Below are 14,148 nucleotides of genomic sequence, written 5' to 3' on the forward strand. Positions count from 1 at the left end.
GCTCTGGAGGTGTCTCCAGGGGAGGTTCAGGCTCTGGAGGAGGCGGATACAGCTCTGGAGGTGGCTCCAGGGGAGGTTCAGGCTCTGGAGGAGGCTCTAGGGGCGGGTCTGGATCTGGGGGCGCAGTATCTGGCTCTGAAAGGGGAGGCGCTGGTTCAGGGGAAAGCTGTGGCTCCGGGGTGACCTTCTCTTTTAGATAGAGATGGGTCTTCTCCCTACCCTTTGCTTCCAGAATATCAGCTGTATCTCTAACTCAGAGCAACCCCAATTTTTGTAATCCAGCTCTGATGACATTTATTCTAAGAGGGGGCGATGAAAGATCTCTCACAAACAGAGTCAGAGTCACATGCTGTGTTCTAGGAATGAATCTGTGTTGTCCAAGCGTGTCTACAAGCCATGTCCCACCCCTGGTCTGCTTGCACTGCCATCTGGCAGTCATTTCCAGATGTGCTCTGCTGAGGACCACAGGGTAGCCTCCCTCTTCCATCCCCCAACAGTGGTCCAGGGAAACTATGCTTCTGTGTACATAGCCTCTCGAATGGACTCTGCTTTCTGTGGTCTGGGTGTCTGCATAATAAACTTCATTTGCAATTGATATCGTGTAATGTCTATTGGATGTCAAACTCTGGTGGAGGTGGGGTCCACAGGGAAAGGAGGTTTGGGTGTGGTAAAAGTGGGACTCCTGGGGGAGAGACCAGTCTTTGAGGGAGGGTGGCTGGGGCGCTTAGGAGGTTTTCCTCCTATAGTGGGAGGAGGCCGGAGACGGCCTTGGAATCAGGCTTGCTGCAACGTGTTCAGGAAGGATTTGTTAGACTGGGACCATGGCCTTCCCAGGTGATAAGCTAGGGGAATTTATAGAAATTTTCTTTTCTCGGATGAAGAACTGTTTCTGGGAAGGATGTCCCACAGAGTGCCCCCTTTCCGCTTCAGACAAGAGCTTTGCTCTGAAGTTACTTATCCACGGGGCAAGCCAGCTGAGCCCTGGACAGCCACCCAGCTCATTACTGCTGAGCTTTCCATGCTGGCACAGGCCAGCTTTATGTCCCTGTGAGAGCCACCTCCCTGGCCAGGCTAAAACAGAACACCCAAGTGGGATCTCCAGAAAAATCTGCTCCTGTATGCACAGCAGAGCAGTCCTGTCTCGACATCCCAGGGGCTCCCCTTCCCAGGGGTGTGCCTCTCACTATGAGTTTCTGAAGGTGTGAAGATGATTTCAGCTCCTTTCCCACAAAGCCCTGATGCCCCGCTGGAGCTTCCAGGGAGACGAGGAATGGTTGGGCAGCTTGGGTTGGTATTCATATGGCCATAGCTAATAGAAGACAGACCCTGCTGAGAGCCTCTTCCCACCCTCAGGGGATGCAGGAGAGCATGGCCAATGCAGAAGGTATTCATTAAGAACAGGTGCTTTACCCCCCGAGCATCCGGGATGAAGAGTGCAAGGCGCTTGGAGGAGGTGCCCCAAGAGCTGCAGGGGACAAAGTGGCAACAGAGGAGGCTGAACACTCTCAGAGCAGGGCTGAGAACTTCCCAGACCACAGCCAGGTGGAGAGGCTGTGCACTGGGAAGAGTGATTGCGGGTCGGTGGCTTTATGGTACACTCGTGGTACAAACACAGCCATAAGCAGGAACTAGTTTCCAGACATATGACCAGGAAGGGTGCTCCAGTGGTCAGGGAATTTGAAGTTCTACTTTAGATAAGAAAACAGTCCAGGCCAGGCAGTGGTGGCACACACCTTTAAACCCAGCACTTGGGAGGCAGAGGTAGGCAGATCTCTGTGAGTTCAAGGCCAGCCTGGTCTACAGAGTAAGTTCCAGGACAGGCACCAAAGCTACAGAGAAACCCTGTCCCCTTGTGTGACATTGGGACAATTACCTTTCCTCCCAAACTTTATTTCTGTATGATCTCAGAGGGGCAGACTGAGAGAGCCTCTAAGATCCCATCTATGTATCCTTTATTTTCCCAGTGATAATGATTTGGAATCTAGAGTCAGTGAGGAGGCTTAAGACTTGTCTGAGCATGAGTGTGAGCATAGGCTGCTCCAATTTCTTTTCATTCCATTTAGATAAACGTCTCACACCACGATGGAGGTGAGGGACTATGTTTGACCACATGGAGATAAAGGCAGAACATACTACAGGAAGTTCATGGTCTAGGTAGGGATAGATGGGAAGTTTACAAACTGTATTCTTGCAAAGCGGAATACAGTTGGTGCAATGGGTACTCTGGGACCCATTGCCTATATCAAAGTGTTTAGGTGCTTATTTAAAAACACATGCTCTTAGCTGCAGCTCCCTGGAGTTCCCATCATAGAGGAGTGTGGAGGATTCAAGAAATCCACATGGTTACCCAGCTCCAGGTGCTCCTGGGTTTGCGGTGTGAGAACTGCATTCTGCAGACTCTGTGTTGGTACTTTGAAATTCAGTGGGCTCTTTTTTATTATTAATTTTTTAAAAACAATCTTTTCTCATTTCACAATCCTACCCAAGTTCCCACTTCCTCCCCTCCTCCTGCTCCCCTTGCCTTCCCCTCATCCCAGGCTCCCTTCCACTCCTCGAGAGGGTAAAGGTTCCCAAGTGGGATCAACCAAGTCTGATGCATCACTTTGAGACAGGACCTGGGCTCTCCCCCTGTGTCTAGGCTGAGCAAGGTACCTCTCCAAAAAGAGTGGGTTCCAAACTGCCAGTTCAAGCTCTAGGGATAAATACTGGTCCCACTGCTAGTGGCCCCACAGACTGCCCAGTCACACAACCATCACCCACATTCAGTGGCGCAGTTTGGTCCTATGCAGGTTCCCCCCTCTATCAGTCCAGAGTCAGTGAGCTCTCACTAGCTCAGGTCAGTATCCCCATTATGGTCCTGACCCTGACCCCTTTGCTCATATCACCGCTCCTCCCTCTCTTGAGCTGATCTCTGGAAGCTCAGTCCAGTGCTTAGCTGTGAATCTCTGCATCTACTTCCATCAGTTGCTGGATGAAGGTTCTATGATGACAATTAAGGTAGTCATCAATCTGATTACAGGGAAAGGCCAGTTCAGGAATCCTCTCCACTATTGCTTAGGGTCTTAGTTGGGGTCGTCCTTGTGGATTCCTGGGAATTTTCCTAGTGCCAGGTTTCTCACTGGCACCATAATGGCTTCCTCAATACAGACATTTCTTTCCTTCCTCTCTCTCCTCTCTGTCCTTCCCCTATCTCAACCATCTTATTCCCTCAAGTTTTCCTACTCCTTCCCCTTCTCCCCTCCCCCTTTCTTTCTTCCCTCCCCCCACACCACTCCCAATTTTCTCAGGAGATCTTGTCTAATTCCCCTTCCCAGGGGGATCCATTTGTCTCTCTTAGGGTTCTCCTTGTTACTTAGCTTCTCTGGGATTGTGAAATATAGGCTGGTTATCCTTTGTTTTATGTCTGATATCCACTGATGAGTGAGTACATACGAGATTTGTCTTTATGGGTCTGGGTTGTCTTGCTCAGAGTGGTTATTTTCTAGTTTCATCCATTTGCTTGCAAATTTCAAGATGTCATTTTTTTAACCACCGAGTAATACTCCATTGTGTAAATGTATCACATTTTCTTTATTTATTCTTCAATTGAGGGGAATCTAGATTGTTTCCAGGATGTAGCTATGACAAATAATGCTTTTATGAGCACAGTTGAGCAAACGTTTTTGTGGTATGAACGTGCATCTTTTGGGTATGTGCTCAAGAGTGGCATTGCTGGGTCTTGAGGTAGATTGATCCCCAATTTCATGAGAAATGTCCATACTTATTTCCAAAGTGGCTGTATAAGTTTGCACTCCTACCAGCAACGGAGCTCTTACTCGGCATCTTCTCCAGCATAAGCTATCAGCACTTACTCGGCATCTTCTCCAGCATAAGCTATCAGCACTATTTTTGATCTTAGCCATTCTGACAGGTGTCTAAGATGGTATCTCAGAATTGTTTTGATTTGCATTTCCCTGATGCCTAAGGATGTTGAACAATTCCTTAAGTGTCTTTTGGCCATTTGCAATTCTTCTGTTGAGAATTCTTTGTTTAGATCTGCACCCCATTTTTTGATTGAATTAGTTTGTATTTTGATGCCTAGTTTCTCGAATTCTTTATATATATTGGAGATCAGTACTCTTTCTGATGTGGGGTTAGTGAAGATCTTTTCCCATTCTATAGGCTGCCATTTTGTTTTATTGTCCGTGTCCTTTGCCTTACAGAAGCTTTTCATTTTCAGAGGGTCTTATTTATTAATTGTTGCTCTCAGTGTCTGTGCTGCTGGGGTTATATTTAGGAAGTGGTCTCCTGTGCCCATGCATTCAAGGTTACTTCCCACTTTCTCTTCAATGAGTTTCAGTGTAACTGAATTTATGCTGAGGTATTTTATCTATTTGGACTTGAGTTTTGTGCATGGTGATAGATATGAATCTATTTGTATTCTTTTACAGGTTGACATTCAGTTATGCTAGCACCATTTGTTGAAAATGCTTTATTTTTCCATTGTATAAGTTTAGCTTCTTTGCTAAAAATCAGGAGTTCATTGGCGTGTGGATTAATATGGAATCAATTTGATTCCATTGGTCCACCTGTCTGTTTTTATGCCAATATCAAGCTGTTTTCATTATCATAGCTCTATAGTAGAGCTTGAAGTCAGTGATGGTAATGCCTCCAGAGGTTCCTTTATTGTACAGGATTGTTTTGGCTATCTTGTTTTTTGTTTGTTTGTTTGTTTGTTTTTCATATGAAGTTGAGTATTGCTCTTTCAAGGTTTGTGAAGAATCGTGTTAGGATTTTGATGGGAATTGCATTGAATCTGTAGATTGCTTTTGATTAGATTGACATTTTTATTATGTATATCCTACCTATCTGAGAACTTGGGAGATCTCTCCATTTTCTGATATCATCTTCATTTTCTTTTTTCAAATACTTAAGGTTCTTTTCATACAGGTCATTTACTTCTTTGGTTAGCATTACCCCAAGATATTTTATGTTATTTGTGGCTATTGTAAAGGGTGATGTTTCTCTGATTTCTTTCTCAGCCCTTTTATCATTTGTATATGGGAAGGCCAATACTCATTTACTTTTTTTTTGAGTTGATCTTGTATTCTGCCACATTACTGAAGATGTCTATCAGTTGTAGGAGTTTCCTAGTATAACTTTTGAGGTCACTTATTATACTATCATATCATCTACAAATAGCAAAAATTTGACTTCTTCCTTTCCAATTTGTTCCCCTTGATCTCCTTTTGTTGTCTTATTGCTCTAGCTAGAATTTTGAGTATTAAACTGAATAGATAGGGAGAAAGTGGACAGCCTTGTCTTGTTCCTGATGTTAGTGGAATCACTTCGAGTTTCCATTTAATTTGATGTTGGTTGTTGGCCTACTGTATATAGTTTTTATTATGTTAAGATATGTTTCTTGGATCCATGATCTCTCCAAGACCTTTATGATAAAGGAGTGTTGGATTTTGCCAAAGGCTTTTTCAGCATCTAGTGAGATGATCATATGTTCTTTTTCTTTCAGTTTATTTTTATGGTGGATTACATTTACTGATTTTTGTATGTTGAACCATGCCTGCATCTCTGGAATGAAGCCTACTTGACCGTGGTGGATTTTTTTTGATGTGTTCTTGCATTTGGTGTGCAGTATTTTATTGAGTATTTTGTTTCAACATTAATAAGGGAGATTGGATTGTAGTTCTTGTTTTTAGTTGAGTCTTTTTGTGGGTTTGGGTATCAGGGTAACTATAGCCTCACAAAAAGAGTTTTGCAATGTTCCTTTTGTTTCTATTGTTTGGAACAATTTGAGGAGTATAAGTATTAGCGCTTTTTTGAAATTCTGATAGAATTCTGTACTGAAACCATTTGGCTCTGGGCTTTTTTTGGTTGAGAGACTTCTGATGACTGCTTCTATTTCCTTAGGGTTTATAGATCTATTTAAATTGTTTATCTGGTCATTATTTAGTTTTGGTATATGGTATCTATCCAGAAAATTGTTCATTTCTTTAGATTTTTCAATTTTATGGAGTACAGGTTTTCACAGCATGACCTAGTGGTTCCTTGGATTTCCTCTGTGTCTATTGTTGTGTCCCCCTTTCCATTTCTGATTTTGTTAATTTGGATATTCTGTCTCTACTCTCTGGTTAGTTTAGATAAGAGTTTATCTATCTTGTTGATATTCTTGAAGAATCAATTCTTTGTTTCATTGATTCTTTGTTTCTATTTTATTTATTTCAGCCCCCATTTTAACCATTTCCTGTTGTCTACTCCTTCTGGGTGAGTCTGCTTCTTTTTGTTCTAGAGCTTTCAGGTGTGCTGTTAATTCTCTAATGTGAGCTTTCTCCATTTTCTCTATGTGAGCACTTAGTGCTATGAATTTTCCTCTCAGCACTGCTTTCATTTTGGTGTTCCATAAGTTCAGGTAAGTTGTGCCTTCATTTTTGTTGAATTCTAGGAAATCTTTAATTTCTTTATTTTTTCCTTGACCCAGAAGGATTCAGTTGGGCACTGTTCAGTTTCCATGAGTTTGTAGGCTTTCTGCAATTAGTGATTAGTGATGTTGAATCCTAACTTTAAACCATGCTGATCCAATAGATACAGGGGGTTACCCCAATTTTTTGTATCTGTTGAGGTTTGCTTTGTGACCGAGTGTTTGGTCAATTTTAGAGAAGGTTCCATGAGATACTGAGAATAAAGTATATTCTTTTGTGTTTGGGTAAAATGGTCTGTATAAAGTTCATTTGAGTCATGACATTTGTTAGTTCTCTTATTTCTCTGCTAAGCTTCTGTCTGGTTGACCTGTCAATTGGGAAGAGTTGGGTGTTGAAGTCTCTTACTGTTAGTGTATGGAGTCTGCTGTGAGATTTAAGCTTGAGTAATGTTCATTTTACAAATGTGGGTGCTCTTGTATTTGGGGCATGCATTTTCAGAACTGAAATTTCATCTTGATGGATTTTTCCTGTGATGAATACGAAATATTTTTTCTATCTATTTTGATAAATTTTAGTTTGAAGTCTATTTTGTTAGATATTAAGATAGCTACACCCACTTGTTTCTTAAGTCCATTTGGTTGGAAAAATTTTCCCAACCTTTTACCCTGATGTAATGTCTGTCTTTGAGATTGAGGTGTGTTTCTTGTGTGCAGCAGAAGGATGGATCCTGTTTTCATATCCATTCTGTTAACCCGTGTCTTTTTATAGGTGAATTGAGTCCATTGATATTAAGAAATATTAATGACCAGTGATTGTTTATCCTTGTTATTTTTCAGTGGTGGTGTTTGTATGTTTCCCTTCTTTGGAGTTTGCTGGTGTGACATTTGAGGTTATCTGTTGACTGTGTTTTCATGTGTGCAGCTAATTTCCTTGGGTTGGAATTTTTCTTTTAGTACTTTCTGCAAAGCTGTATTTGTGGATAGGTAATGTTTATATCTTGTTTTGTCATGGAATATCTTGTTTTCTCATCTATGATGACTGAAAGCTTTGCTGGGTATAGTAGTGTAGGCTTGCATCTGTGGTCTCTCAGTGTCTGCAGCAATCTGCCCAGGACCTTCTGGCTTTCAGAGTTTCTATTGAGAAGTCGGGTGTAATTCTGTTAGGTCTACCTTTATATGTTACTTGGCCCATTTCCTTTGCAGCTATTAATATTCTTTCATTATTCTGTATGTTTAATGTGTTGATTATTATATGGCAAGGGGTCTTTTTTTCTGGTCCAGTCTATTTGCTGTTCTATAAGCTTCTTGTACCTTTGTACGCATATACTTCTTTAGGTTGGGAAAGTTTTCTTCTATGATTTTGTTGAATATATTTTCTGTGCCTTTAAGCTGGAGAAGAACTTCTTCTATCCCTATTATTCTTATAATAATTTCATGGTATCCCAGATTTCCTGGATGTTTTGTGTTAAGGATTTGTTGGATTTAACATTTTCTTTGACCAATGAATCTATTTCCTCTATAGTATCTTCATCACCTGAGATTCTCTCTTCCATCTCTTTCACTCTCTTGGTTATGCTTGCATCTGTAGTTCCTGTTTGTTTACTCAGATTTTCCATTTCCAGATTTCCCTCAGTTTGTGTTCTCTTTATTGCCTCTATTTTAGTTTTCAAATCTTGAACTGTTTGATCTGTTTGCTTTACTGTTTAATGGTTTTTTTCCTTGGGTTTCTTTAAGAGGTTTATTGATTTCCTCAATATTTTGTTTTCTCCTTCATTGCTTTAAGAAAAATTTTCATTTCCTCTTTAAGTATCTCTATCATCTTCAAAAAGTTATATTTAAGGTTGTTTTCTTCTGCTTTTTCTGTGTTAGGATATTCAGGTCCTCCTGTTGTAGGACCGCTAGGTTCTGGTGGTGCCATATTGGTCTTTATGTTGTTGGATGTGTTCTCACACTGCTGTCTTCCCATCTCTTCCTCCAGTGGGTGCAGGTGGGGCTTGTGCTTCAGGAGGTCCCTTGTCCTCCAATTGGTGAAGGTGGGGCCTGTGGCTTAGGTGGTCGCTTTTCTTCCAGGTGCAGGCAGGTCCGTGCCTCTAGTGGACTCTGATATGGTTCTGGGGCTCCTCCAGGTATAGGCAGGGCCGAGGCTCTTTCCAGGGGCAGTGTGGGCCAAGGCTCAGTGGTCACAGATGCTTTCCAGGGTCAGTGTGGGCCAGGGTCCAGTGGTCACAGATGTTCTCCAGGGGCAGTGTGGGCCAAGCCTCAGTGGTCACAGATGCTCTCCAGGGGCAGTGTAGGCCAAGGTCCGTGGTCACAGATGTAGTGGAGAAATAGTTACATATGAGGGGATGCTGCTCCAGAGTCTCTGGGGTTTGGTGGGTGAAGGTGGGACATGGGATATGCCTCCCAGGGCTCTTCAGGAGCGGTCTGGGCCAAAGCTTGTGTGGGCACAGATGTGATGGGGTATAGTTGCATGTATGGGAAGCTATTCTGGGGTCTCTTCAGTAGGCTCTTAATACAAAAAGTAAAGCTCAGATGAGAGAACATAATACCTTGTGTACATTATTTAACAATTCATAGCCTGGGTTTACACATTTATAAAACAATAAAACAGGCTGGGCAGTAGTGGCCCACACCTTTCATCCCAGCACTCGGGAGGCAGAGGCAGGCAGATCTCTGTGAGTCTGAGGTCAGCCTGATCTACAAGAGCTAGTTCCAGAACAGGCTCCAAAGCTACAGAGAAACCTTGTTTCCAAAAACAAAAAACAAAACAAAAGAAAACAAACAAACAAACAAAAAACCCAATAAAATAGCATCTCTTTATAGGGCTATCAGAAAGATAAACAAAATGAATATGTAAAATGTCTACATATTCTTTAGGGTCTGTACCCTCACCACAGGCAGCAGTGGCTCCTTATAACAACAACAACAACAATAATAATAATAATAATTATTATTATTATTAGTCGGTGTTGTGAGAATGGGGAAGGCTTCACAGATGCAATGGCTGCACATCCAGGCCCTGAAGGACATGTAGGATTAATTACAAAATAATACCAATTCTATGCAAACTCTTCCAGGAAACAGAACAGTCAATACCCGCCCCCCACATCTTGTTTTATGAGACCACACAAAGACATTGGAAAAAACTTAAATATGTTCATATCCCTTCAACACTTAGATTCCAAAATTTTCAAGAAGATATGAACAAGTTTGGCCTAAGGTTATGTAGACAGGATCTACATCATGTCACAGGAGGTTTATCCCAGAAAGGGAAGGTTAGTCAACATTAAGAATTCATTCTCCAGAAATGAAAAGAAAAGACCATATTTACAATATTGTATTATAGAAGAAAACCACACATAGCCATCTGAACAAATGCAAAAGCACTTGGTAAAACTGAACGTCCATTCATTACAAAATCAGACAGCACACCCTGAACAAGCAAGAAGGTGACTCTGGGCTTGGGACTCGGTTTTTGGATTTAAACTATGATCTCCAGATTACCAGCCCCACTCATCAGATTTTTGGATTGTAAATCTTCCACAGTGACATGGGGCAGATGTGTGTGTGTGTGTGTGTGTGAGAGAGAGAGAGAGATCCCTTACAGTAAACATTAAATGTTGAGGGTCTTAACGCTTTTTTATAAGATTGGGAACAGATACTAATCTTTTTTAGTACTATATTGGGGCTCCTAAACAGTATAAGAAATCTAAAACACACAAGTTGGAAAATGGAAACAAGATTAACTTTACTTCTACATTCGATGACTGTGTGTGTACAAAGTTCTAAAGAATTTGACTAGTATTGACTAGCATTTTCGTGTTCTGTTGACTTACAAACGCTGGCAATATTTGTAACTTGATAATCTCAAAAAGTATTTTATTACTTTCCACTGAAAGACATAGTAGGAGGTGCTGCCTGAAAGTCTGAGTGCTCACCCACTCCACACAGGGCTGTCACTGTGTGTCCCCTTGGGCACTCACAGACTCAGTACTTGATTCAAGTCTACACGTGTGCATTGAGAATGCTTGGTCACGGTTCAAATCATGCTTCTACCAATAACTGGTTGCATTGTTTTGGAAAAGCACTTAATCTTTTGATCCTTAGTGTCTAGTTCTGAAACACAAAGATATTAGTAATAACTACACACTCGTGCTGCTGTGAGGATTAAGAGACCTGAGGATGTTTGGGAACTGCAGATGGGAAGGGTATAGACTTAAATATGTATCTTTGTGAAATGTCAGTGGGAAAAGTTAACATAGGGCTGGGGCAATGGCTCAGCTCAAAGCACTGCTTTCTCTTCCAGAGGTCTCTGGTTTGATTCACAGCACCCAGATGTCAGCTCACAACCATCTGTAACCCGAGTGCTTGGGGGTCAGATGCTTTTTTGTACTTTATTGATTTTTGTAGAGCTCTACATTTTTCTCTGCTCCCCTCCCTGCCTCTCCCCTCCCCTTCGACCCTCTCCCATGGTCCCCATGCTCCCAATTTACTCAGGAGATCTTGTGTTTTTCTACCTCCCATGTAGATTAGATCTATGTAATTCTCTTTTAGTGTCCTCATTGTTTCCAGGTTCTGGCTATGACAAACAAAGCTGTTTTGAACATAGTTGAGCACATGTCCTTGTGGCATGATTGAGCATCCTTTGGATATATACCCAAAAGTGCTATTACTGGGTCTTGAGAAAGGTTGTTTCCTAATTTTCTGAGAAATCGTCACACTGACATTCAAGGGGTTGTACCAGCTTGCATTCCCACCAGCAAATGCAGGAGTGTTCCCTTTTCCCCACAACCTCTCCAGCATAAGTTGTCATCAGTATTTTTGATCTTGGCCATTCTTACAGGTGTGAGATGGAATCTCAGAGTTGTTTTGATTAGCATTTCTCTGATGACTAAGGAAGTTGAGCATTTCTTTAAGTGTCTTTCAGCCATTTTAGATTCCTCTGTTGAGAGTTCTCTGTTTAGGTCTGTACTCCAATTTTTTTTTATTGGATTATGTGTTCTTTTGGTGACCAATTTCTTGAGTTCTTTGTATATTTTGGAGATTAGACCTCTTGGTGAAAATCTTTTTCCATTCTGTAGGTTGTTGTTTTGTCTTGTTGACCGTGTCCTTTCTTTACAGAAGCTTTTAGTTTCAGGAGGTCGTATTTATTAATTGTTTCTCTCAGTGTCTGTGCTGCTGGGGTTATATTTAGGAAGTGGTCTCCTGTGCCAATGTGTTCAAGTGTACTTCCTACTTTTTCTTCTATAAGGTTCAGTGTGGCTGGCTTTATGTTGAGGTCTTTGATCCATTTGGACTTGAGTTTTGTGCACGGTGATAGATACGGGTCTATTTTCATTCTTCTACATGTTGATATCCAGTTATGCCAGCACCACTTGTTAAATATGCTTTCTTTTTTCCATTTGATATTTTTTTACTTCTTAGGCAAAATCAGGTGTTCAAAAGTGTGTTGATGAATATCCTGGTCTTCAATTTGGTTCCATTGGTCCTCCTGTCTATTTTTATGCCAATACCATGCTGTTTTCATTACTGTAGCTCTGTAGTAGAGTTTGAAGTCAGAGATTATGATGCCTCCATAAGTTCTTTTATTGCCCAGGATTGTTTTGGCTATTCTGGGTATTTTGCTTTTCCATATGAAGTTGAGTACTGTTCTTTTGAGGTATGTGAAGAATTTTGGTGGGATTTTTATGGGCATTGCATTGAATCTGTAGATTGCTTTTGTTAAGATTGCCATTTTTACTATGTTGATTCTATCTTCCTAAGAGCATGGGAGATCTTTCCACTTTCTGGTGTCTTCTTCAATTTCCTTCCTCAAAGATTTAAAGTTCTTGTCATACAAGTCTTCCACTTGTTTGGTTAGATTTACTCTAAGATATTTTATGCTATTTGTGGCTATTGGGAAGGGTGATGTATTTTTGATTTATTTCTCAGCCCTTTTATCATTTGTGTACAGGAGGAATACTAATTTTTTGAGTTAATAATCTTGTATCCTGCTACATTACTGAAAGTGTTTATGAGTTGTAGAAGTTTCTTGGTAGATTTTTTGGGGTCGCTTATGTAAATTATCATATCATCAGCAAATAGTGAGATTTTGACTTCTTTTCCAGTTTGTATCCCTTTGATCTCCTTTTGATGTCTTATCGCTCTAGCTAGGACCTCAAGAATTATATTGAATAGATATGGAGAGAGTGGACCACCTTGTCATGTTCCTGATTTCAGTGGGATCACTGTAAGTTTCTCTTCATTTAGTTTAATGTTGGCTGTTGGCTTGCTATATATTGTCTTTATTATATTTAGGTAAGTTCCTTGTATCCCTGTTCTCTCCAAGACCTTTATCATGAAGGGATGTTGTATTTTGTCAAAAGCTTTTTCGGCATCTAATGAGATGATCATGTGGTTTTTATTTTTTAGTTTGTTTATGTGGTGAATTACATTGACAGATTTTCATATGTCGAACCTTCCCTGTGTCTCTGGGATAAAGCCAACCTAATCATGGTGGATGATGGTTCTGATGTGTTCTTGGATTCGATTTGCCAGTATTTTATTTAGTATTTTTGCATCAATGTTCATGAGTGATATTGGTCTGTAATTTTCTTTCCTAGTAATGTCTTTCTGTGGTTTGGGTATCAGGGTAATTGTAGCCTCATAAAAAGAGTTTGGCAATGTTCCTTCTGTTTCTATTCTGCAGAAATGTTTGAGGAGTATTGCTGTTAGTTCTTCTTTGAAAATCTTGTAGAAATCTGAGCTGAAACTATCTGGTCCTGGGTTTTTTTGTTTTTTTTGGTTGGGAGACTTCTGATGACTGTTTCTATTACTTCAGCAGTTATAGGTCTATATAATTTGCTTTTCTGGTCTTGATTTAATTTTGGTAAGTGATATTTATCCAGAAAGTTGTCCATTTCCTTTAAGTTTTCCAATTTTGTGGAGCATATATTTTCAAAATATGACCTGATGATTCTCTGTATTTCCTCCGTGTCTGTTGTTATGTCCCCCTTTTAATTTCTGATTTTGTTAATTTGGATATTCTCTCTCTTCTTTTTGGTTAGTTTGGATAAAGGTTGTCTATTTTGCTCATTTTCTCGAAGAACCAACTTTTTGTCTCATTGATTCTTTGTGTTGTTTTCTTTGTTTCTATTTTGTTGATTTCAGCTCTGAATTTGATTATTTCCCGCCTTCTAGTTTTCTTAGGTGAATTTGCTTCTTTTTGTTCTAAAGTTTTCAAATGGTTCTGTTAATTCACTAGTGTGGAAATTTTCCAGCTTCTTTATCTAAGTATTTGGTGCTATGAATTTTCCTCTTAACACTGCTTTCATTGTGTCCCATAATTTGGGTATGTTGTGTGGTCATTTTCATTGAATTTTAGGGAGTCTTTAATTTCCCCCTTTATTTCTTCCTTGATCCATTGATGATTCAGGTGCACATTGTTTAATTTCCATGTGTTTGTGGGCTTTCTGGAATTGGTATTGCTGTTGACTTTTAGTTTTAAAGCATGGTGATCTAATAAGGGACATTCTGTATTTGTTGAGGTTTGTTTTGTTACTGAGTATGCGGTCAATTTTTTTTGTTTTTTTTCTGATTTTTCTTTTTTTTTAATTATTTATTAAGGATTTCTGCCTCCTCCCCGCTACCGCCTCCCATTTCCCTCCCCCTCCCCCGATTAAGTCCCTCTCCCTCATCAGCTTGAAGAGCAATCAGGGTTCCCTGACCTGTGGGAAGTCCAAGGACCGCCCACCTTC

At 40.6% G+C, this 14,148-nt stretch overlaps 1 protein-coding gene across 1 annotated transcript in view; it reads left to right on the forward strand.

Annotated features, from left to right (window-relative positions):
* Krt2 (keratin 2) overlaps positions 1-200 on the forward strand; it is a 6,988-nt gene extending 6,788 nt beyond the window's left edge. The window contains exons 10-11 of the mRNA XM_005353841.1: positions 1-60; positions 91-200. Of these exons, the coding sequence (XP_005353898.1) occupies positions 1-60; positions 91-200 (170 nt within the window). The remainder of the gene's footprint in view (positions 61-90) is intronic.
* The last annotated feature ends 13,948 nt before the right edge of the window (positions 201-14,148 follow it).

Source organism: Microtus ochrogaster, chromosome 15 (assembly GCF_000317375.1).
Source record: "Microtus ochrogaster isolate Prairie Vole_2 chromosome 15, MicOch1.0, whole genome shotgun sequence".
Taxonomy (NCBI): Eukaryota; Metazoa; Chordata; class Mammalia; order Rodentia; family Cricetidae; genus Microtus; species Microtus ochrogaster.